The 26,036-nt window shown below is 47.2% G+C and overlaps 1 protein-coding gene across 5 annotated transcripts in view; it reads right to left on the reverse strand.

Annotated features, from left to right (window-relative positions):
- Positions 1-26,036, reverse strand: part of LOC120247599 (phospholipid-transporting ATPase IB) — a 583,538-nt gene that overhangs the window by 123,902 nt on the left and 433,600 nt on the right. For all 5 annotated transcript variants that reach the window (XM_039255602.1, XM_039255593.1, XM_039255610.1 and 2 more), the window contains 3 exons: positions 23,851-23,912; positions 23,382-23,438; positions 21,615-21,722 (listed from right to left, as the gene is read on the reverse strand). In XM_039255602.1, the coding sequence (XP_039111533.1) occupies positions 21,615-21,722; positions 23,382-23,438; positions 23,851-23,912 (227 nt within the window). The remainder of the gene's footprint in view (positions 1-21,614; positions 21,723-23,381; positions 23,439-23,850; positions 23,913-26,036) is intronic.

Raw genomic sequence — 26,036 nt, forward strand, 5'->3', positions numbered from 1 at the left:
CCCCCCCCCCCGCATCACCGTCCAACTGCCATCCTCCACCCCCAAGGACGGATGTGATCTGTGGAGTCCCTTTGCGACACTGCTGTGACGGCCGAGGGAGCAGAGCTCGACCCCACGCCGTCCGCTGAGGGCCGCCGACCCCGACGCCGTCCGCTGAGGGCCCCCGACCCCGACGCCGTCCGCTGAGGGCCCCCGACCCCGACGCCGTCCGCTGAGGGCCGCCGACCCCGACGCCGTCCGCTGACGGCCCCCGACCCCGACGCCGTCCGCTGAGGGCTGCCGACCCCGACGCCGTCCGCTGAGGGCCGCCGACCCTCCGGGAGGCAGGAGCGAGGCGCCCGCTCCTTTTATTAACCATCCTCGGCACGACGGTGCGGAAGTGAGAATGCTGAGGGTGGGCTAGAGGGATGGGCCTGGAGAGCCGGACTTCTCGTTTTTTTGGCCTCCGCCCCTCCCTACCCCCAAGGGAAAGGCCAGTGTGCACAAAAGAGAGGAAATAACTAGGGGTGAAAACTCGCTTTGCTTCCTGTCACTTTCAGAGTTTAAATCCAGTCCTAAGCTCCAAGCAAGACTGTCAGTCGAGGCCTCCATGACTTGCAAAATTTTTCTGTGTGTCTCCTGGACTTATGCGGGCTGCGTCCACGTTCGTGGCATTCACTGGGGACCGCAGACCAAGGGGTGGTCTCCCGTTTGACCTGCAGTGAGGGGCCTATAGGGGAGGACTTTTCTCCTGCCTTTTAAGGACGAAGGGGTAAAGCCAAGAGGCAAGGGCTCTCCACGCTTCCCCAGAAGGGCACGGAGTGCTGGCAAAGTGCAGTCACCTGCGAGTCGTCCTGCGGAACCAGGGCACAGGACTGAAGTCACTGGCCTGTCAGCGTTCAGGAGGAACTAACTACTGTTTGCGGAGGGCCTCGTCTACGCCAGTCCCTTCTACAGAATTTTTTAAAAAATGTTTTTTGGATGTTTATTTATTTTTGGGAGACGCTTAACCGACTGAGCCACCCAGGTGCCTCGCTTCTCTAAAACCTCTCACAATCCGGTGGCTGGGACACTTGAGTACACATTCATTGGTAACAATAAAAAAGGTTTGTTTTTCACGACGGAACGATGCAGAGGCGTCTAAGAGCACGGAGAAGGCACACAGCGCGCAGGGACGGCTCACAGGGAAGGTGCGCCTGTGTACTGAGGGGTGAATGGCTGCTATTAGGGGCCCCCGAGGCAGCCTGAGGCCAAATCCCAGGCCCCCTCCTGACCACGTGACCACGGGTAGGTTCCTTAACTTCACCAGGACTCCGTTTCAGGTCTCTCAAACAGGACCTGGACTGAAGGTTAAATGCATAGAGCACTCAATAAAGCGCCTGGCACTTGGTGGGCTATTCTTGCCCATCATTAGCATCAGCCTAAGCACAGAGGCATTAGGGAAAGCACTTTGAGATAACGTTAAAGACCAGGATTCTCCTCAGTACGGCCGTCCCCTCGGTGAATAGGGACAAGGGGCTTGTGGCTAATTTTTAAGCCGGGCAGCAGGTGACTCTTTGGAACAAATAACATTCAACGAGCTCCTGAAAATGACAGCGTGCAAGCCATCTTTGAATGGTTAGGCAAGCGTCTGTGCCCGGCATGCCACACGGGGGTTAATAAATATTAACTAGAGAGGATTGCTCAGCCCCCAAACTGTTACCGAATACAGAGCGCCAAAAATCAAGCCCAAAAACATCTCCGGGGTTTACGGTACACAGCAGTTGCCCTGAAGCTGGACCACTCCCTCCTCTCTTCCCCGTGCCTCCCGGACTCAGCGCTGGAGGGAAAACGTGGACGTGAGACACAGGCCTGCGGCGCTGTCTAACCCCTTCGGAGATCTGCTCTGCACTGATTTTCGAAAGGAGGAGGGGACAGTCAAGGAAGCCTAATCGTTTCAGACAATTAAGATTGTATCTACGCGAGCACGGCCTCTCCTGCTCTCCTTGGTCTGGCGCCTAACTCCGCATTTAGAACCTCCCCAACACGATAGAGGTCACGCCGTCATTCCCGGCGCGATGTCGCGGCTGCAGGGCGATCTGACTGGTGCCCGCTCAGGGTTTCCCGGCCGCGGGCCCCTGCGCTCCTGCCCGGGCTCGGCAGGAAACAGAACCACACAGCTGCCGGCGTTTATTTACACACATTCCTGCCGCAAATCGAATTAATGAGCGTAATTTAACTCAGGCGACGTCCGCCCCGGCTCTCCTTCCTCTGCCCACTGGCCAGCCTGTTTTCTCCCTCACGCCCTCCCACGGAGATCTTACTGGAAAGGACTCAGGCACTCTGCTCGCAGGGACCTAACTCTGGACGTCTCCACCTTTAAGTCCTACGAACCATGGGGCTCGGGTTAAAATGCCGAGTCTAGTCTAGCGGCTCTGCGTCGGGGCCTGAGATGTCGCATGGGAACAAGCCGTCTCTCTCCCTCTCTCTCTCTCTCTCTCCCCCCCTCCCTCTGGGGATGCTAAGGCTACCTGGCTGGGGGCCACCCCTGGAGCGGCAGGGCTGCTGAAGGACCCACCTGCACGGAGTATAATAAGCCATGTCCTCAGTGAGTAAGAAAAACGAATGCTAACTTCTGATCTTTCCGATCAGTCTGACGTAACGGAAGGTTCACCGGGAACATCCCCACAGGGGACTGGCTTGCCTGGTCTACCCTTCCCGTGGGTGCACAGAGAAAACAGAGTAAGTCCAACCGCAAGTCCCATTAACTCCTAAACACGGTCCTTACACAAACTCCAAACCGAGGAGCTAAAGAAAGTGTGGAATTGGAATCCTGGGACCCTTAACTTTTACACAAAAAGCCAAAGTAACTCCACCTAAGAAACTTCCAGCGTGGATGTGGTGAGATGCAGGAGGTCTGTTTATTGCACTGGGCAGGCCAACGAGGAATTTCCTGCACGCTATGCCAAAGTCGGAGTGCATGGAACTTTCTCTGAAGTCTGTGCATTGAAACTAGCAGATCTCCCGTGTAGTCACACATTGCGTACCTTCGCTAGGTATCCCTGGCGAGAATCCTCCCAGATTCTACCGTGGGTGGAAAAGGATTATAAGGAGAAGGGGAAAAACATTCCCCCCAAAACAAAAGAAAGTAAATGAATGTTTGAAAGCCACTATCGGTGGGCTAGATTCTCTTCTTCCTGGATACGAATGCGTGTACTACCTCCAGCAATAAATATCCTTAACCTTGGACCCAAAACTGTTTGCGCAGGTCCACACAACTCCGTATTTGGCTGCTTCGATAGAAAAAGGCTTTCATGTTGAATTCCGCACAGCAAAGTAGACTTGGCGACTTGTTGGGTTTTTTTTTTTTTTTTTTTTTGAGGAAAGATTGAATTTATCATGAAACATTTTTTCACCAAGAAACCAGTGAAACGAACCACCTTTTTACCCAAACCACAAAGACTGCAAATTCCTTTGCTAGAAAAGTTGGCTGCTTCTGTCGAAAAGGTTAACTTCTGCTGAATAGCTTTTAGGGGCATGCAGGGATAGGTGAGGTTGTGTTTTCCATCTTGGGGTAAATAACTTGTAATGACAAACAGTCTCTCCTAGGAGAGGAAAAATGGTAGCTTATCAATACTCCTTCCTTGCTGGAAACATTCTTCCAGCAGATTTACAGGAGTTCACCTGAGTGTATTCCAGAAAGAGCCTCACAAGGCCTAAATTCTGCTGCAAAGCCCAAGTTCATCCGAAACTTGCCATTACCACTTAGAGCCTTTTTGTTGGGATTATAAACGGAGTAGCAACTTTCCGTGCTTTTGGTAATGAATTCACTCAGGCTGAAACTGCTGTGGTGTTCTAATTAATTCGACAAAATAATGCTAATCACAGTTTTCTCCTCTCTTTTTTTTGGTAGCCCCTGACTTGGCGATATCCTGCGAAAACAATGAAATTACACTTTTTCAGCAGATGGAATGTTAAGCTATTTCACACGAAGCCAGCATGCCGAGAGCCAACCTACCCTCTGTGGATCAGCTACAGGATTTTCTTGACACACCAGGAAGAGGAAAACTGTCACTTGAATTGCCATAGACGATGGCGGGTGAAGGTGATTATCTATCTATACATCATTCACTTCTGGTTTTAGGATTATCTGAGATTTGATCACCATCACAGTCCCTCTGCCCCAAACAGGCCATGCCAAGGACGGTTCCTCATCCCCCAGCTCTGTCAGGGAGACGACCTCCTTCCCTGTCCACGCATTTTTTTTTTAATTTTTTTAAATGTTTTTATTTATTTCTAGGAGAGAGAGAGAGACAGCATGAGCAGGGGAGGGCCAGAGAGAGAGGGAGTCACAGACTCTGAAACAGGCTCCAGGCTCTGAGCTGGCAGTCAGCACAGAGCCCGACGCGGGGCTCGAACCCACAAACCGCGACATCAACACCTAAGCGAAAGTCGGACGCTTAACCGACTAAGCCACCCAGGCCCCCCCCCCCCCCCCCCCCCCGCCCCCCCCCCCCCCCCCCCCCCCCCCCCCCCCCCCCGTCTACACATTTAAGCCTCCAGTTCAAGTCTGCCTATCTCCAAGCTCTAGTCTTCTTTCAGTTTTCTTACAGGGGAGACTCCTGCTTTGTCTCTGCTCATTGCTGAGCACGATAATGGCGTGACTGGACTTCTCAAATGGACTCCAGTTATCTGTTAAGTCAGGCACATTTGTCTTCTCGTCGAGAGAAGCTGTTCCAGCAAAGGTCCAGGATCCTTCCCCAAATGGAAGCCTAATGGAAAGGATGTTTCTCCCTTCCTGTTGTTTGTAGGAGAAGGTGGGCGCTGCCAGGACAGGATTGGGTCAGTTGATAATAAACCTGCTAGAAAACCCACTGCAGAAAAGAAAAGGCTGGTGTAAGACAGGAGACCATTAGCCGCTCCCGCCTGCAAATAATAATCTCGGGATTATTTGCCGAAGGGGAGTCCGAAGTCCATCAGCAGCAGAGGCACACAGCTAATGGTCACGGGTCCGGGTCGAATCCCGACCACATGGGCCCAGGGCAGCCTCCACGGTCTCTACCACCTTTCTGAGCTGGTTCTTAAGCCCTGCCATACACTCTGTGGCGTATCATTTCCTTCCACGTGTTCCTTTCCTGTTTCCTAAGTCAAAGCCAGTTTTCTTTTCCTCTGTTCACTGCAACTGAGGACCCTGACCGGTATAATTAATTAAAAAAAAAAAGTTTAGCATGTTTGAGGTATAGCCCCCAATGGGCAAGGTCAAGGCTAATGGCTCATAGAAAAGCCTGCTCTCCATCAGAAGACTTCACTCGGTGCCACCGTTAGAGATATTTTCCTGGGTGTTCACTGAAGAAAGGGACACTAGCAGGGAATAAGAGTCAAAGTCTTAAGATTTTTTTTTTTTTCAGGGAGCTATGCCACAACAAAAAAGAATACCCAGCGTCCTGATTCTTTGAGTTTAAAATCTTGTCGTGAAGGCCAAATGGTCTCTCCCCTCTCCTGCCACTTCAGCATGTCCTGTAGACCAAGCACGTGTGCCGGCCATGCGAGCCCTCTTGGGACAAATAACATACACAGACTCTCTGCCTGAGACGGGGGTACGACGCTCTCAAGGCTGTAACGCAAGCCCGGCGGCACAGGTGAAAATTAACGGTGGCGGGTGCTGCTCTGGTGATGAGGGGGAGCGAAGGGAAGCAGTTTAAGCCTGTGTGACTGCAGAGGCTGCAGGAGATACCCCTGCACGGGGGAGCACAGGAGGGCCACACGAGAGCCAGAGGAAGACAAGGATTCCAGAGGCCAAGCGTGTGGAGGACGCAGAACTAGCCAATATTACTTAGATTCACCATATGGTTATTCACCATCTTCCGACATTATTTGTTAATTGTGATACAAACTGAACAACCAGTAACAAGCAACCCAGCACGTCTGAGGAAGCCTGACTGGCGATGACTGGGGGGTAGGGGTGGGGGCGGAGAGCTCATCTGGGTTATATTCTAGTGCTTCTCTCCTACCTCACTCATCTGTTCCCTGCACACTTACTGAAGTGTCTTCTACCTGCCAGTGAGTGGGCTGTCCTCAAGAAGCTTTCCATCCCAAGGGAAGCACCGAAAACCCATTTTTCTCCAATGTGGGGTGGAAGTGAGTGGTGCAGCTCTCAACCTTTTGCTTATAATCTATTCACCGAATATTTTCTTAGGCGATCTAAGACTGACATGTATTTTAGGTCTCGAGGGTTGTCTTTTTGGATACAGGACAGGCTCCGTTAGGAAGCCATCCGGAAAGGGGCATTCGTCCCTTGGTAAGCAATGGCATGTAGTGAGTAAAGTCCTCACGAGCCCTTAATGAATAAAACGATTTCCCAAGCCACGTCTGAAGGGATGATGGGCTTGTAAAATGGCTTCAGAATTCTCAGAGATCGCAGTCTTGGTACGAACACTGCGGGAGGGCTCTCCTGGCAAGCTGTGACCAATAACCTACCGCGTAAACTCAAGCCCTTAGAGCAGTGGGCAAAACCTTGCAAAGACAGTTGTCCTGGGAACAGGAGACAGAGTAATCCTGGAGGAAACCGCCTACTGACAGAGAACTCAAGTTAGGAGAAAGGGAAGAGCGGGGGTGGGGTAGGGTGGGGGGAGGTGGAAATGAAAGAACGTCAGAAGGAGACAACAGTCAAGAACTGGCTTTAAGGAAGGCAAAATACATACCAAAAGCAACAAGACATGGAATGTTCAGAAAAATAGATTCAAACACTCTTAGATGCTCAATGTTTAGAGTTTTGAGTTCTGAAAGCTCTCTTCACCCTCCCAGGAGTTCAGCGGGTGAAGTGGGGGGCTCTGCAGACTGCCTGGACCCAAACTCCAAGTTTCTAGAATGACTACCACCCAATACTGCAGATACATAAATGATATTGAGGACTAAAGGACTGATTCCATTACTTTGAAAGAAAAAGGTGGTTTCTGGGAGAAAACGGCCCTAAAATGGCATCTATCACTAAGATCTGTGTCAGAAGAACTTCAGAAAGGCTTGAACGGAATTCACATTCGTGCCGTGTATGAGAACACCATCTTCACCAAGTGATTCCACGATGTTTGAACCATCGAGAACACAGGATTGGTTTTTCTTTGAACAAAATGAACAAGTCCCCAAGGAGACAACTTTGCTAGTTATCTAAAACTGGCTTGATTTTCTATTTCCTATAAACTGCTCTGACATCATAAGCTGTTTTCTAAAGTCACAGTCATCTCAGATTTTAAAACTCTCATTTAGAATCAACAAGTTATTACAGAAAACTGCTATAATACCCTAATGCAATTCTCTCTGAATGGTGAGAAAATGCAGCATGTGTGCGCGTGTGTGTTTTATAACACAAACGACGGCTTTTTTTTTTTAGTTCATTTTAAATGATTCAGTAGTCAGACAGGTTAACACAAAATACCCCTCAAATATCCTCTGTTTCCTTTTGTTTCTAAGAATTACTTTTCCCACATTAATCATGAAAAGGTAAAACTCTGTGTTATAGGACCTTTATTCATGGTCAGTTTTTTTTCTTTCTTGATGCTGTATCTAGGAAAATTTCTCAACAGCCCTGCAATTTCCTTCAGTGAAATGTTAAAACCCTGTCTCCTCCCAGGTTTCCTTACCCACCTGGCCTCCCACGTCACATGAAGACTTCTGGAGCTCCCCGTTCTCAATCACTCTCCCCTCCCTCGTTCTCTTTCTGCCCTTTGCCTCTTCTGGTTTCACTGGATGTACAATCACTTTCCTTACAGCTTTTCTTTCCTTTAATTACGATGCCGTGTTGCAGACAGACACGTTTCAGATCACAAACTCTTTCTTTTCCTGTAGTTATCACTTAACTTGACACAAAAACTCTCTGCCCCAGTTCGGCTCTGGGTTCCAGATGCACCCATGCGTTAAATCTCTCTTTTACAGCAATCCGTAAGCCTGAACGCTCCACCATCTGACGGAGGGACCACTGCTCCCCAGAGGAGGTCGGTTTCTTCCATGAAATCATCCCAGATTTATCAGAGGCCAGCTGCTACCTAAACTCTACCTAACCTTGTCTTTTTTTTTTTTTTTAAATCAAAACCTCTTCAACTCTGAGCTTATGTTTATTACTCCAAATAAATCAGTCCCTTCAATATAATAATGAGAATGCCATCCGAGGATGTAGTGGGTTAGAGAACTTTCATTTCTGCGAGATGCACTCATTGTCTTCATCAGTTTTATCTCCCATAAAAAGACCACCGGATAATGAGTAGCTTAGCACTTTCTCAAATTACATACCCAAGGATCCATTTTTGCCTTTACTGTCAGTTCCAAAATGGACACTCCTCCTGATTTTTTTTCTTTTAGAGAGAGAGAGAGAGAGAGAGAGAGAGAGAGTGTGTGTGTGTGCGTGGGTGAGAGGGGCAAAGAAAAAGAGAAAGAGACTCTTAAGCAGGCTCCAGGCTCAGCACAGAGCCTGACGCGGGGCTCGCTCCCACCACCCTGGGATCATGACCTGAGCCAACATCAAGAGTCAGATGCTCAGCCGACCGAGCCACCCCGGCGCCCCTTCCCATGAAGTAATTTTACCTTATAAATACCAAATATTTACAAATACCAGTGTGAGCAAATATTACATCCCAGCTAGCACCCATGTAGCTAAAATGGTTCGACTGTAATTTTAACTGGAAATGTCCTAAAAATCTTTTAACTGGAAATCATTCTTTGGGTGGGAAAAATGCATGGCTTGTGCTACTCGTTTCTGGCACACTTGAGAACGATGCTGAATTCATTAATCTATCAATCACTTTCTACGTGCAGGCTATTTCCAAATGTTCAGGAATTTGGCATCTGCTTTGCAGCAAACAGATACAAAGAACCTATCACACGAAGCCAAAGCCATTCCTCAGCTCTACCTGAGAGGTGTTTAACTTAACTGTATTAATCCACTCATTTAAATATTTACTGAATGCTAGCAGAGAGGGGAGATAAGTACCAAGGACATATTGAAGAGCATCACTTTCCTCATACAGCTTACAGTTTGGAGGAAGAAACGGACATAAACTATGAAATCACAGAAATGTATTTCAAATACAGTTTTAAAAGTTGCGGTAAAAACCACACAGCAACGCTTGCTACCTTGGCCGTGTTTTAGGATGTAGTTAGCTGAGCAGGTGCTTGCAGTGTTCACACTGTTGTGCAAGACATTTCACACTGTGTCACCTTGCAAAGCTGATATGCTATTATGCCCATTAAACGCTCACTCCTCATTCCCCTCTCCCCCAGCCCCCTGGCGACCACCATTCTACCTTCTGTCTCTATCAGTTTGACTTCTCTAGGTGCTTCATATAAACGGAATCAATGTATCAGTCCTTTCGAGTCTGGCTTATTTCACCGAGTGTAACCTCAAGGCTCATCTCTATCTATCTATCCATCCATCCATCCATCCATCCATCCATCCATCCATCCATCGTACAGCACATGACAGGATTTCTTTCTTTTTAAAACCTGTATAATATCCCTTTGTATGTATAGATCATCTTTTGTTATCCATTCACTGGTCAGTTAGACATTTGGATGTTTCTCTTTCTTGGCTATTGTGAATACTGCCGCTATGAACAAGGTGATGCAAATGTCTCTTTGAGATCCTGCTTTTGGGGTTCTGGGGGGCTCAGTTGGTTGAGCGTCTGACTCTTGATTTCAGCTCAGGTCATAATCCCAGGGTTGTGAGATCGAGCCCTGCATCAGGCCCTACACTGAGTGTGGAGCCTGCTTAAGATTCTCTCTCTCTCTCTCTCTCTCTCTCTCTCCTTCCCTCCCTCCGCCCCTCTTATGCTTGTGCACTCTTTCTCTCTAACAAAATTTAAAAAATGATCCTGCTTTCAATTCTTTTGGGTACATACCCCAAAGTGGAATCGCTGGATCATGTGGTAATTCTGCGTTTAAACTTTCGAGGTTTCCATACCATTTTCCATAGTGATACACCCTTTTACATTCCTACCAGTAGCGCACAACAATTTCATTCTTCTATAGTTTCGTAATACTGGTTATGTTTTAAAAGAGTGGTCATCCTAATCGGTGTAAGGTGTTATCTTGTATACAAATGTAAAGTTTTAATTGTGGTGAGTACAACAAAGGACGGTCTGTTGTGTTGAGGGCACATGCATTAGGAGGGTCCCTGGCGGCAAGGGAAGGCACCCTCAGGAAGTAATGACTCATGTGAGGTCTGAAAACTAGGTAAGCACTAGCGGGAGGGAGGCAGAGAGCAGGCTGCTCGGGAAGTGAGTGCTCTGAGAGCACAAGCAGGGAACTTCAGAAAGCAGTTCTGGGTGTGGGTGGGGTGAGGAGTGAGGGACGATACGACAGGGGTGGGGTCAGGGCTTCACGGCACAAAAGGGACCAGGTCAATGACCTGGGACTTTTTCCTGAGGGCCCTGGGAAGCCATGGAACGCCTATATCAGATTCGTGTTCTGAAAGACTATTTTGACTATAGTAGAGCAATGGATCCAGACCGACTGGATGCTCATTAACTAGTCAGGAGGCTACTGCAATAGTCCAGGCAAAAAAGGCTACAGCATTAACTAACTGCATAGGACGAGAGCTGGATGGAGGAAGATATGTATAAAAGATATTCAGCAGGTAAAACTGATGGAAAGCTTGGATTAAGCATCATGATGGAGAATGGGGCCAGGGGCTCTAGAAGGAAAAAAGGACAAAGGGCTCCCATGATATCGGAAATGATATAATAATCCTACTTATTGAACAAATGAACTGTTTGTTAGGAACAGACTGAATTTACTTTCGGTGGCTAGGTTAGTACTGTTCAGCTGGTTGTAGCACGACATAAATGTGACCCACGACCCAGATCCTGACCTCCTCCCTCCCACGTTCAGGAGGAAATGTCCGGGGTATTAGCCAACTACTTAAAATCAGACCCACACTTTGTAAATCATGCTTTATAAACTCTGCTTAAGGCAATTAATAAGCATAGATTAACAGTGCGATTGTTCCAGATTTTATACTTTAGGGAAAGCCTGGTGTAAGAGCCAAGGCCTTCTTAAGTACAAGGGACTGAAATTAAAGTCAGGGAGTCCGCACCCTGGGTGCAGGGGAGGGACCTGGAGAGGACCCCGCTTATCTGAGGCGGGCTTTCCTTGTCTCCTAATCTTGCTCGCACTATATTTAGCCTTGGAGAATGAACCTGTGTTTCCAGATCTCTGTTGGTCAAGGGCTGTGCTGTCTAGTATGGTGGCCACTGGCCGGAGGCGGCTACTGAAGGCTCAGCCGGTCTGGTCTAAGATGTACTGTAAGTTCAATACACACACTGGACTTCAAAGGCTTAGTACAAACAGAACATAAATGATCTCATTAATAATTTTTTAAATGTTGATCACAAGTTAGGCTAAATATATTAAAACTAATTTAACTGTTGTTGGTTTTTTTTTTTTTTACGTTTTTAATGGGGCCACTAGAAAATTGAACGTTACACATGTGTCTCCCATTCTATTTCTGTTGGACAGCGTTGCTCAGGAGCATTGGACTCTAAGGCATTTTGAATTGTTGGCTTCCAAAGAAAAGAGGCCTCTCGCAGAAAATGTTCCATTTCCTTCCATCTCTTTGGCAAACGATTGGTCCCACCAAGCCCATCTCCTCGTTCTTGGGTGGGGAAGGAGGGTGGGAGGCTACAGAAAGTAGGCAGTGTCCGCGGGCACTCAGTTTGGAGACACAGGGGGAGAAGTTGGCCAGCTGCTGTTCTAAAACCTACCAGTGCCTGCCAAGTTTCCAGAAGGAGAGGAGAGTCCTATCTTAACTTGTCTCCGTCACTTTTCCTTTTGCAACATAGCAATTCTGTCATTAATTAGGACTCTTCTCAGAAGTCACAGAAATCCAATTTGAATGGTCTTAAACAAAAAATGGGAATATGTTGGGTTATGTGCATCCGAACGTTCAGAGGTGGCCCCAGCTTCAGGAAGGGCTGGACCCGGGAGTGCACTCGAAGCTGTCCTCTCCTGGTTCAGCCTTTCCTCTGTGCTCCGCTCGTCCCCGGCCAGGCTCTCTCTCTGCGGTGGCCACAGGCAGCTCCAGGCTGACATCATCCCTGAAGGGCAAACCCAGCAGCAAGAGTGCCTTTGTCCTCCCCTATTAGTTTCCACTAAAAACAAACCCTTGAACCGTCTCTAAGTGGCCTGGTGCGGGTCCCCACGCCCATTCCCGCACCAGTCAGGACATGGTCCACAACACGGACGTCTGGGCTGACTAGTTCTGGATGCCAGGGCCAGACCCAGACGCGGAGCAGGGCAGAACCAGCACCGTCTGACACGTGCTCTGGAAGAGGGGAAGGGATGAGGGGCTGTGACCACAAAGGGGAGACTCGGATGCAGGGCAGGGGGCTGATGACAACATGGCCCTCCACCCAAGACGCAAAAGGCTGGTTTGCAGCTGGTCAGAGAGTGGGCGGGGCTTGCCTCCACTGGCACTTCCGGAAATCCCCACATTTAAACATGTCCTTCTCTTGGGGCGCCTGGGTGGTTCAGTCGGTTAAGCGTCCGACTTCAGCTTGGGTCATGATCTCACGGTTCGTGGGTTCGAGCCCCGCGTCGGGCTCTGTGCTGACAGCTCAGAGCCTGGAGCCTGTTTCAGAGTCTGTGTCTCCCTCTCTCTCTGACCCTCCCCTGCTCACGCTGTCTCTCTCTCTCTCTATTTTTCTCTCAGGTTCTGTCCTTTATCACAAGCAGGTTGTAGCAATTAAAAAACTGAAACAAAACCAGGGGTGCCTGGGGGGGCTCAGCTGAGCATCTGACTGGCTCAGGTCATGATCTCACAGTGTGGGTTCAAGCCTCGCACGGGGCTCTGTGCTGACGGCTTGGAGCCTGCTTTGCATTCTGTGTCTCCCTCTCTCTCTGCCCCTCCCCGGCTCGTACTTTTTTTTTTTTTTTTTAATATTTTTATTTATTTCTAGGAGAGAGAGAGAGACAGCGTGAGCAGGGGAGGGTCAGAGAGAGAGGGAGACACAGACTCTGAAACAGGCTCCAGGCTCTGAGCTGGCAGTCAGCACAGAGCCCGACGCGGGGCTCGAACCCACGAACTGCGAGATCATGACCCAAGCAGAAGTCGGACGCTTAACCGACTAAGCCACCCAGGCGCCCCATCGTGCTCTTTTCTCTCTCAAAAATAAACACTAAAAAAAAATGTTTTTTTAACCAAAACCAAAACCCATGAATGAATGAGCACTATAGGCACAGATACAGGTAACCCTAGATTTCTCTTTTCCTGTCTTTAGCCAAAGGAATGCCAAACACGTACGACAGCTGGTTAATCTTGGCTTCAAAAGCATAGTTTCCTCGATGGATGCTGATACGTTACGATGCCCCAAGAGTAACTGACGATCTCGCCTCCTTTACATCCTTTGACTATTTTGGTTTTCTTGGATTCTGTCAACAGCAGCTTTGCATCACTGTTTATACAAATTACGAAAGCCTGGCGTAGGGCTAACAGCACCCTGTGATTCTATTTAGTCTAACCCAACTTTTCTTGCAAGGTTTATCTTTCCTTGCACAAACCCTTTAGCGGCTGGCCTTTCCCAGGCGGCTCTCCACCTCTTAGACAGAACAAGCCCGCAGAGCGCGGGTGTCCCTGGGCGGAAGGACCACAGTCCTGCACCGTGGTCACCAGCCAAGGCCGCTTTCCTCTGCAGATGTCGGAGAAGTAAACTCCCGCAATAGAGCCTCCACTCCGGCGCCCCCACATACACATTTCCACATGTTTGGAGAAAGGAAAAGTTCAAAACCACATCAAACATGCTCAGTGACCGCGGAGCATAAATATTACAAACAAACAAAATCAGCATGTAATGTGTACTTTAATTTGCTGACAGATATTTAAAAAAATTAACATCCGAATGATTGGCAAATGCCAACACCACAACAAAACGCTTCACGGAGGAGAAAAATAACTCACAATCAAAGCCGCCCGGCCTCTAATTAGCACACAGCATCCTTGAAACGAGAGGCCAAAATAAAATAAACTGCCAAAAGAAAGAGAAAAGTGGTGGCGGGGTGGGGGGTGGGGGACGCAGGAACTAAATAAGGGCTTTCCACGACGCACCTAAAAAAAGAAAAAGACACTGTCTGAAAGCTACCTTCCTGGGGTTCAAGGGCAGAAGCGTGCCGCTCAAACACAAAATGCACGTACTGCTTCTGACTCTACGATTATCTTCTAGAAATCTGACTGCTCTGCAGGGTAAGTGCCTTCTGCTGCAATTTACTGAAAGCACACTTGCAAGGAGAGTCGCCTGACACTTATTTGACACCCGGCTCTACCAAGCGTCCCCCTGGGTGCTCTCCATAGCGACCAGTGTGGGCATCCGCGCCCGGGAGTCCAGCAGACAGGGCACGTCCCAGCCGCTCCCCTCCGCAGCCTGATCCACGCGCCACTGCCTTCTCTCCAAGCCTCGGGGCCCTCCTACGGCTGCGAGATCTGCCATGTGTGCAGCGTATACTTGGACGAATGCACATGTGTCTGAGACACAGTAAGTTCTCAATAAACACGACCTTTCTTTTCTTCTGTGTTGCGTGTACAAACGTTTATTCGCATGCTGGGACAGTTGTACAGCCTGTGCAACGAACCTATTTTGTAGCGCTCTGACAAAAGACCTGGCTCGGAAGGTTTGCTCAGAGGTTCAGGGCATGCCTTCTGGTAGGTGTGCAGAGAACCAGAGGAGCTCAGGACCAGTCAGGATACCTTGTGGCCTTAAATTGCTGGATCTGCCCACTTTTTAACCCTCATTTATGCAATGGCACTAGCGGCTATGCCTTATCTCTAACCAATGACACACTTCAGTTGTGTTTTGTCAGGTTAGCTAACATCCAGGGTGCTCCTGGCTTCAGAAGTAGATTCCCTTGTCTCAACACCTACAACCCACACCCAGTGCTCATCCCAGCAAGTGTCCTCCTTAATGCCCATCCCCCTCTCCCCACCCCCATAACATTCCCTACTGTTGTTTACATGCTTCCTTTTCTTCAGTCTATTAACTCCGAAGGTAGGTAGTTATTATCCACTCCACATACCCAACAGAACTGTGGCTCAGAATATTTCTAGGCCTGGGAGGAGTCATCTTGATATCTCTGATCAAGCAAATGTGTCTGTTTTTCTTTTCATGATCAATGAAGAATTTTTGCTTATAGTTTGGTTAGTGTTTTTCAGTTCTAGTGACTGCCTCCAACAGGGATAAATGGGGGGCGGGGTTGTAAGGAAGGCAAACTAATCTTGGACGTGGACGACAAGAGTTACAGACACCGGAGGAAAGACCCCAGATTCCTTCTCAATTCTGTTCACAGAATTCAGAGGATGTCATCCAGAAACCGAGCAAGTCAGTCTTATTATTACCCAAAGTGTACAAGCTTATTTTTATTTTTTTAAACGATTAAAAAAAAAGTTCATTTATTTATTGAGAGAGAGAGAGAGAAAACACAAGGCAGGGACAGAGAGAGAGAGAGAGAGAGAGAGAGAGAGAGAGAGAGAGAGAGAGAGAATCCCAAGCAGGCTCCATGCTGTCAGCACAGACAGAGGGTGACATGGGCCTCCATCTCATGAGCTGGGAGATCAGGACCTGAGTCGAAATCAGAGCTGGACGCTTAACTGACTCAGCCACCTAGGCGCCCCCAAAATGTACAAGTTTAAAAAGCCAAAATGCAAATCAGACTTCAAGAAATAATTTGGCCAACCTCAATAAACAAGAAAACTGTACAAAGAAGATACGAGAAAGTTATTTCAAGCCAAGAGACAGGTCTCTACGGATGGAACTTTCTGCCTCATCAGGCTGACCATGTCTCATACAAGCCAGGCCACAGGCTTTTGAAATAAATGCTATTTGAGGAAAATAGAACCTACTCTATTCAATGCTGCTGTAGTAAAGAGAATTCCAATATACTTTACAGTATTCACGTCAGGTATTTCTGGGATGTTATTACCTAAAACACTGTGACATTAAAGTAATTCTTTACCAAATCTTTAAATAAATTTGCAAGCGCCCAACTTTGAAAATGGGGTAATATGCAATGTTAAGCCTTTTTTTTTTTTTTTAAAGCAAATATTTCATTGACTGATTACGTACTGATGGCTATAAAAGAAACATCCTAACACCTACATGAGGGTCAAGTGCTTTTCCTGTGCACCTGCTACAGACAGAGTACGGGTGGCCCACACAGGGGGCACTTGCTCCCTGGAGAGTGTGCAGGGGTGTGGGGAGGGGGGGCTTCAAAGCTGGCTTCACTTGGTTCCTCAACACTCACACAAGAGACTGGTTGTCTTCCGTCTTTACATGACCTCTCTCATGGCAGCAGCAGGGTTCTGGAGGGACTTCCCTCCGGATGGTTGAACAGCTCTGGCTGGCAGGGAGCAAGCACAGGAGACGGCCATCTCTTGGATGGACTTCTTTTGGGAGCAAACGTGCTTCTATCACAGAAGTCCCCATGCATGTCTCCTGTGTCCCCTGCAGGGTTTCCGAATCACCGACTAGGGCAGGCGCTGGGATCAAGCTCTCCCCTGGAGTCACAGGGGGAAATGGGTCCCCAGAGGTGCTGGGTCTCTTACGTAAGACCTGGGCCCCCCGGGAAAGTGTAGAGGAGGATGGATGCCGGGGGAAGACATCATCCCGCACCAAGACAGTTAACTGGGGCACAAGTCCCCCTCCTGGCCCTTGGGTGGGTCTCTGTCTGGCAGAGATGTTCTAGAACCCCAGCTGAGCAAAGATGGTGGCCGATGGGGCTGTTACTCGTCTCTCTCGCTTACCTCCCTGAGCACGTGCCACCCGGAAACAAAAACCCCTCTTTTTACATTATGTGTGGAAAATACCTGGGCCTCAGAGCTCGCTAGGTTGCAAAGTCCAGGAGAAGGCGGGCAGTTAGGGAAGATGAGCAGTGGATCGCTGTGACCAGTGATGGCCAAGCAGCAGGGGTCCTTCCCTCTGTAGACTGTTAGTCCATAGGGATTTGCACAGTGTGTATACAAGTGTGGGTATAAAGCTCAAATGTAAACCCATTCCTGTATTTAGGATTAAAAAAAAAAAAAAAAAAAGCCTGTCATATGCCAGAAACTGGCCGGAGCCTGGGGCTTGGCACTGCAGACAGAGTTAGCAGTTTGTAGGCTTTGAAGTGAAAGGGTTTTTTCCCCCCTCACTTTCACCAGCAACGAAAAGAACGTTAAAGGAAAAGCCCCAGAGTTGATGAGGGACATTTTTCCATGGTGAACGATGTAATGTCTTTTGGTATAATTCTCTATCTGGAAAGCTAGGAGCCTTACTGCATCACCGGCAAGGCCTGCCATGTCTTACATAAGCACCGCCCAAGAGACACAAATCACTTGTGAATATTGCAAATACACCATCTTCTCCTATAACACCCTGCATGACTCAAACACAGATGGAGTCATCGTTTAGGTGTTTTAGAGCAGTGGTTCTCAACTATTAAAGGGAGGACTAGCTTGGAGGTTTATTAAAATTCAGAGGTTGGGGCTACACACCCAGGGACTGTGATTATATATGTGTGTATGTGTGTGTCTTACAAGAACATATTTTCTGGGTGGGGGGAGGTTGTTTTTTAACAAGAAACCCAGATGATTCAGATGCAGGTGGTCACTTGACCTTATGGAGAAACATCACATCTAGAACCTATAAAGTGTTAAAATCCTTTGGCCAAAAGAATTGGGAGCTGAGGTTACAATACTTCTGTTTATAAAAGTTCAAAAGTAACTGGTCACTCCCGGAAAGAGAGCAGGTATGTCTTCCATCTCCCTCAGGTTTTCTTATTATGTCTGTACCACACTCCTCTGAGGTAATCAGCGTGAGTCATATTATACTGACTTTGCCGATAAGGAGATTAATGCTGACTAAGGGATCTACCAAGGGTTACCAAGCTAGGTGGGGCAGGTCTCTTGACTTTTACACAGAGGTCAAATGAGATGGTATCCTCTCAGACACTCCCCAAGTCAAAAGCCTTGAGAAATACATGAAGAAAATGTAAACACATTTCACGATCCAGTTTTAGATAAAGTTTTCCTCATCTCTCTCATTGAACGCTCTCCTTCAGTAGGCAACTCTGGGCTAAGCTACCTTCAAGCACTGGCTTTGGGTACCCATTACAGAGATGCCTGTGACTCATGTTCATGCTACCGGGAGAAAGAAAAACGTACGATCCCCTGTGGAAAAACATCAGCACACATTTTCCCTCGTAGGGGACTTTGGCATTAACCAGGATAGACTTGAGTTCTTAATTCACTTTAGACCTAGCTTGGGCCTAGAAAAACAGAAAAACAGGGTGTCTCTTAAAAACTCCCACAAACGTTGTATATTTTCAGGAGACGGAAGTACGCAGATGTCTTCTCTGAGTTCAGAAACTGCCCCGGAGACTTCCTGGCTCACGGGTTAGGCTTTGCGTACCACATCACGAGGTACTGGAGGGAAGATAAAGACTCTTTGATGGTGGAAAATCACTCTCATCTAGAGCCTTCTCCTCCCTTGCCCTCGAGGGAAAACCTGCCTTCTCCCTCATGAGAAAAACTCCAAATATAAAGGATGAGACAAAGAAAGAAATATTTAACCAAATCCGTTAGGAAGCCCCCGCAGAAACAATGCATCTTTTCAATAGGTTAGGATGTTATGAATAGACAATGTTGTACGTGGGGTGTCTGTCTCGGTCCCCACAGTGAGAAATGCCGTTTGCCATTAGACACTAGTTTAATTCCCGAGCTCAAAAGAACCGTGTTCATTTGCCAAAATCCCACCGCTCTGGGAACTGCAAAAAATAGTTTCCATAAAACACTAGAAACATCTAATAGTAATAATAATGATAATAACAACGATGTCAACAACGGTCTTCTCCCTGAGTACCCCTCACTTCCTAAGTACTCACCAGCTGTGTTAGCTCAGGCTCCTACGACGATGTACCATAGACAAGGGGGCTTAGTAGCCATGGACATTTATTTCTCCTGGTTCTGGAGGCTGGACATCTGAGATCAGGGTGCTGGCACGGTCTTTCCCGTGCCAACATCTAACTTTTCATCACATCTTCAACATGGCAGCAACCATGTAAGCTAGCTCTCTGGTCCCTTCTTATAAGGGCACTAATCCCCCTGATGACCTGGTAACTTCCCAAAGGTCCTACCTTCAACTACCATCACACAGGGGGTTAGGGCTTCAACACATGAATCTGAGGTTAGGGATACAAACACTGAGTCCTTAATACCAACCTAGAGCCAAAGGGATGACCGTGGCTTCGGCATGCTTTCACTAGTAGCCCCGGAGAGCCCCATTTCTACCCGTACCTGAGCCTGGCTCACATCTTTCTTTACGATAGCCTGTAATCCCTTTGGAGTCAGCGGGAGGTCTTGGGGACGCCTCAGGCTAGTTTTGGCCACTCTCCATGCAGGGGATTCTTCAAAAGTGTTCAAAGAATGGACAAACCCCTGGGCAGCAGATATCAAGTGAAAGAGTGGTAGGTTGTCCTTGACATTGTTCTCTGACACCCTGTCTCCACTAGTCTCCCTCAGATGAAGACTAGTGATAATAAACAGCTTTTTAAACACAGACAGCAGAGTGCCGACTCAGAAGTCCTGCGATGTGAAAATGCTCATTCAATGGCTAATGAGAGCCTCAGGCCCAGCCAGCCATGGTCAATCTGAAGACACCATTTGCCTCGCCCAAACCAACCAAAAAAAAGTTAGAATGACGGGGAAAACGTAAAAAAAAAATAATAATAAAACAATGTGCATGCCACCGTGAACTGCGGTTTGATACCAGTTTCTTTGCTTTAGGGCTGTAGGACTGCCTGGTCAAATGCGTTCGAAAAATCCCCAGTGACAGAAATGTCGGTTGAGCTGTCGCACCACACAGCCCGCCAAGCACTCAGATAGCAAAAATGTGGCGTGTTCGTGTCTGCCCGGCAAACGTGGCCTCTCTGCACGTGGAAAGTAACCTCGTGATCGGAGTGGGAGCTGGAGTTGCCGTGACAAACGCACACAGCAGGGCCTGCTGGAGCCCTGCGGTCCTCTGGTGAGGACGCCTCGAGAGGCTTCCAAACTAACAGGTTTTGCTGGCCGGCCGCACGTGGGCTGATTTCATTCTGCCAGCCGCCCCGGTCTTCTGACATAAGGAAGTCTCCTCAGCAATCAGTTTTTCCCGCACCATAAAATTCCCCGACAGAAACACTCATGAGACCATGCCTGCCCTTGGCCAGAAGTCAGAGAACACGGAGCAGATATTCTAGCCACTTGTCGGTTTGTTTTGGGGATGGGCCCGGCTGCTTTAAAACAGAACTGATTTCTTTAGATGTACGAAGTATCTTTGCTGGGAGACACCTGTCGTGCTACACAGTCTTCCTGATTCACTCAAGGCGCTGAAATTTCCTCTGTCACTTGCGTTTGGAAAAGAGCTGAAAAGCGTGTTACGTGCTGGTCCTCACGTCCTGAGGAGACATACACGCCTCCCCCTGCAGAACGCACCCGCCCTGCTCAGCACCCACACTCACGGGAGGCCCGGGGCTCGCTGGGACGTCAACTACAGATTCGCCAAGTGAAAAAGACAATTCGTGTCACATCTGGGTTACCTCACATGCACAGTTATTTCGAGTTGGGTAGACCCAGGCGTGATGGCCTATTTGTGCAGAGTAAGTGAGGCTGAGACAGTAGCCGCTGTGGCACGCACAGGCCTGCCCCTAAAATATGTACTCCTGGCGCAGGAACACGAGTGGAAACCCCTGACCCACAGCCCTCCTCTTCCCGGCCCCTGCCTCGTGCACACGGGGGTGGGTATAAGGACGGGGGCGGGTATAGAGATGCAAACACCCAACTGAGTCAGTGCACGTACCTCACAATCAGTTGCCCCTTGGGGCCAGGGGTGTTCACACAGGCCTGGATCTGGGAAGAGGACCAGGCAGGCCTGGGAAGGAGGCTTTTGTGGTTGTTTGGGAAGGAAGCTCAGGATCCTAGGAACCCAGGGAAGGGACTAGAAGGAGGGGTTCTGGCTCTGTGTACCATGGGCTCCTCACCCTGGGAAGAGGAACCTACCTGGCCAGGGACACCCAGCACAGAGGCCTCCAAAGCATGGGGCCTGGGGACAGCCACTTGCCGGGGGTCTCCAGGCAGCGTGGCTATGGGCAGACCCCAAAATGGGGGTCTATAGGGTTGGCCTGGAGTGTAAGATATTCTGGCTAATTAATGATCTGGTTCCTAGAATTGTAGATTTATCTTTCAGAGGAGACTAATGACCAGTCAGAGGATAACAATACACTTAACCTCAAAACTACCATCAACATAATCATTAGACTGTGACCGACTCAAAACATCTCCAGTTTTCCAAGGGCCAAAAACTACCTGTACGCATCACAACCGTGCATAATCAACACACAACCCATTATGGAAATAAGGACGTGCCGGGTAGGTCAGAGGATTTAGGCTGACTACTTATAGTAGTTAAAATTTCAAATGCCATTCGTGTGGATGAGACCACATCTTCCAGGTGCTCTGATCTGGCTTATTTCCTTCCTGGTGAATTTTACGGAAGCAGGCAATACCAACCTCTCCTGAAGTTCCTGGGTGTCATGAGACATGAGAAGCCCGTGCATGGATAGCACCATCGTCGCTGGACATGGAAAGCCCATTCCCAATTAGTAGCACTGACCTGTCCTTTCATATCTGGAGCAATGGGGATGGTGGGCCAAATGGTGGAGTAGACGCCAAAGAACACCAGCCAGATCAGCATGCTTCCCCAGACAGCCAGGTGACTGAACTGCAAAAGGAAACACACGCTCAGGCAGGGCTCGTCCGCTGGCACAGGGGAGCCACCTGAACCCCACCTGCAGCAGGGTCCCTGTGTCCAAGCCACCTTTCTTTATGGGAACATTTGGCCTATCACTAGTCACTGGAAGATTCCACCTTCTGATGATCTGGTCTCAGAATGTTTAATGGTGAATTCAAGTAACTGGTGGCCCCAAATTACCCTGGAGATCAAGGTGCTTTTGCTGCCTCAGATGACCTTCTAGACCCATCCCATACTGTTAGCAGGCCTTTCACTGGGCCTCAGCAGCGTTTGCTCCAACGTGGAGCTACATAAAGCCAGGCCTTGTTAATCAGTAAGAAAGCACTGAACAGAGAAAAAGAACAAGCTGTTCTTACTTATTGAGACTTTGGTTGTTCTCTCCATTTTCCAAAGAACTTTTTACAAATCTGGGATGGATAGGACATCTTAACAATCCTTTAAGCACCTAATGAGTTGCCAGCTTTTTCTCCTTTGTCCTCTTAATGTGATGATGCTTGACGTCTTCCTTTCTTCCACACTCCATGACAGAATCCATCATCAAGGTCTGCTAGCTTTTTTAAAAACTACATCTGGAATCTGACCATTTCTCACTACCTCCTCCTGTAACATCCCAGGCCAAGCCACCATCACCTCTCATCTGGATGAATTGCCCGTGTCTCTTAATGGATTCCCTGCTTCCACATTCATTTCCAACCTCCTCCTTCATTTTCCCAGATACAAGTAGAGCCCATTTAAACAGCAGTGATAGACAAACACAAAACACGAGTTATCATCCTGAAATGTGGCAAATCAGTAAAACGTCTGAAGTTTGGGAATGATTAAATGTTGGAACTGGATAAAACTTAATAGTCTTTCATCATGAACAAAGGTTTTATGAAAGTATACTTTTAGGTATGGAAAATGTTCATGATATATTCCTCACTGAAAAAAGACCACAAACCTACGTGCTCTGTAATGCATTCTCTTATTAAAAATACACACAGAACAAAGTCTGTAATGTTGTCCAGCAAAGTATTAAGAGTAACTGTCTCTTGGTGGTCAAGTTAAGGAAATTAAAAATTCTCCTTTTTGTCCTTCTGTATTTTCTGTATTTGTTTTGTTTTGTTTTAACAACATGCCTATGCACTTGAAATGACAAAACTGTTTTTTTTTTTAAATTTTTTAATGTTTTATTTATTTTTGAGAGAGAGATAGAGACAGCATGAGCAGGGGAGGGTCAGAGAGAGAGACACACACAGAATCCGAAGACAGGCTCCAGGCTCTGAGCTGTTAGCACAGAGGCCGACACAGGGCTCGAACCCACGAACTGTGAGATAGTGACCTGAGCCAAAGTCGGATGCTTAACTGACTGAGCCACCCAGGTGCCCCGAGAAAACCGTTAAGAGCTTAGAGATGTTAGTAAGTGCCAAGCAAGTGAATCATCAGAAAACTCTGGATTGCAAATTTGCCCTGATAAAGATCAAATGGCAATTTTTACATGGAAAATTTAAATAAGATAGCTAGATACTGCTGATTGTTTTCCCAAGGCTTAAAGAGATTCCACGCCATAAAACACACACACACACACACACACACACACACACACACAAACCCTATAAAGATAGAGAAACAATTCCAGAGAAAACTTACTTTAGTCCAAGCTGTGGTCTCCAAACCAGCTTTCAGGCAGACAGTGACAACAACATACTGTGAAGACAGAGGAAGTGGGGAAAACATATTATCCTCGGTGACTTACTTTTATTTCCCAGGAGAATCACAAGTCTCCTCTCCAGAGGCAGCTGGAGTTACTTTTGTGCTTTTCTTAACTTGGGAAGATTTGGGGGAAAATCACCTTTCTGTGTTGCCCTTTTCACAGACAGATGTGAAACTGTCATTTGAAGAAAGGCGTAACCTGTCCAGAAATCTCGACTCTGTCAAATCTCCACTAAAAAAGTAGGTAAGCATTTCACAACCATTTTGAACCTCAAGGAATCTATACTATACTGTTTAAGGATTTGAAACAAATAATATAAAGAAAGGCCTTATATAAAGGTTTTTCAGAGGCAGAGCCCACACATGTGCCACTTATGAACAGTTCCGTAAACAGAGATAAACTTACCGTGTAAACAATATTTCCAACAAATAAATAGTCTGTGGCCTGGCCACTGGCCAATGGAGTATCTGAAAAACAAAGAAAGTTATTACTAACTTCTGGGGAAGAGCACTGCAATCTGTTTTGGTCAGAACATAAAAATGAACTTTGGAAACATTTATTAAATTGTAAGGGATTTTCAAAAATTGCATCATCTGTGATTCTAATGCCTCCTATTTCTAACTGTGAGTTTTTTCATCTTGTGTCTTCTTCAAACGAAGCAAACAAAGAAAATCACGTTTCCAACATATTGAACCAAACACCTGAAACTGCACTGAAATTTACATTTTTGTAAAGATTAAGATCTCCCCTTGTTGGGTTAAACAAAGGAAAGAGTAAGGAGGTCATTATCTATCTTTTTTTAATGCCAGTATTAGACTCTTTCTGAGTGTTCCCTTACTCTTCAATTTTCATTTCTGCTAAATTGGAATTATAGGCCAATAAAGATAACTCCATGAATAGAGATCAATTCATGATCACGGACCTCAGAGAAGTCACTACTCATGTTCTCATATGCAACCACGTGACGTCTAAAAATTGGAGGAATGTTGGGGTGCCTGGGTGGCTTAGTCGGTTGGGCGTCCGACTTTCGCTTAGGTCATGATCTCGCGGATCGTAGGTTCGAGCCCCGCATCGGGCTCTGTGCTGACTGCCAGCTCAGAGCCTGGAGTCTGTTTCAGAGTCTGTGTCTCCCTCTCTCTCTGACCCTCCCCTGTTCACGCTATCTATCTTTCTCTCTCCTAGAAATAAATAAAAATTTAAATAAAAAAAAAAAAAAGATAAGAATGGTCTCTTCCTCCCATACCCGGCAGTGTACTCAGTTCAACAAGGAAGTCATCCCGTCTCCAGNAAAAAAAAAAAAAAAAAAAAAAAAAAAAAAAAAAAAAAAAAAAAAATTTAAAAAAAAAATAAATAAATAAAAATTGGAGGAATGTGAACAATCCAACGAGAGACATTTAGAAAATATGAGGGTGTTGAAGCTTCAAGTTTTAAAAAATCTTTTCTACTTTTTTTCTTTTTAGGGATGACTATTACAATGGATAAAACGATCACTGAGGCTGAACTCTGACAGAATTGTCTAACTTGCCAGCTGTGGGAAGTCTGGTTACTATCCTGAGGGGGTGAAGCCTGTTTCAGCATCAGGAATGGTTTCTCTGGATGACACTGCCAATCTCCTTTTATACTCAAATTTAGATCTGTGGCCTACACACTGAGTATACAGGGATTTTTTGTATTCAAATTTCCAACCCAAGAGCTGCTGTACACAAGTATTTTGGCTTGCTGATTTACACATCTGCTTTGAGGAATCTGACTCTCATGAAAGATTCAACATCCGTTCAGTTTTCTAAAACACTAAAATGGTCGAGTAGCATCATAGGCAGACTCTGGGGCTTGTGGGTGGGGATCAAGCTCCCAGGCATCGCCTTTCTCCTGACTCTAGATAGGTAAATTTGTGGATATAAGGGAAGATGGCTCGCAAAGTGACGTAACGGGCAGCATTAGCCATATGCCTAAATTAAGGGACGGCTGTCAGGGAACGTAAGAGTTATCCACGGGGAGCACAGAGAGATGGCTACTGACTTACAAGGGAATGATCTCAAAGCTCAGGAGAGAGACTGGACTCTTAGGCAGAATTTCATTAAAAGGGAAGGAAGAAAAAGAGTTCAAAACACCTACTATTCCATTACTGGGCAATAAATAGGAATAAAATACTGAGATGTGCTATAACATGGGTAAACCTTGAAAATCTGGTGCTAACTGAAAGAAGCCAGTCACAAAAGGCCATCTATTGTAGGATTCTACTTCCTGAGCTGTTCGGAATAGACCAGTCTACAGGGACAGAAAGTAGATTATTGATTGACAGGAGGTGGGTTTTGGGGGGGAGGGTAAATGAGGTGTAACTGCTCATAGGTATGGAGTTTCTTTTGGGCGAGGTTAAAATGCTCAAACATTGCTTAAGGTGACAATTGCACAACTATTTGAATATATTAAACACCATAGAATTTGGGTACATTGTAGGGCATGTAAATTATGTACTAATAAAGCAGTTATTAACAATAATTCAGTTCTCCAGACACACTTTACTACATTTCAAATGCCTAACGGGCGCAGGTGGCTAGTGACTACTCTGTTGGACAGAAGGGAATACAGAA

This window comes from Hyaena hyaena, unplaced genomic scaffold (assembly GCF_003009895.1).
Source record: "Hyaena hyaena isolate Hyena2069 unplaced genomic scaffold, ASM300989v1 scaffold_11, whole genome shotgun sequence".
Lineage (NCBI taxonomy): Eukaryota > Metazoa > Chordata > Mammalia > Carnivora > Hyaenidae > Hyaena > Hyaena hyaena.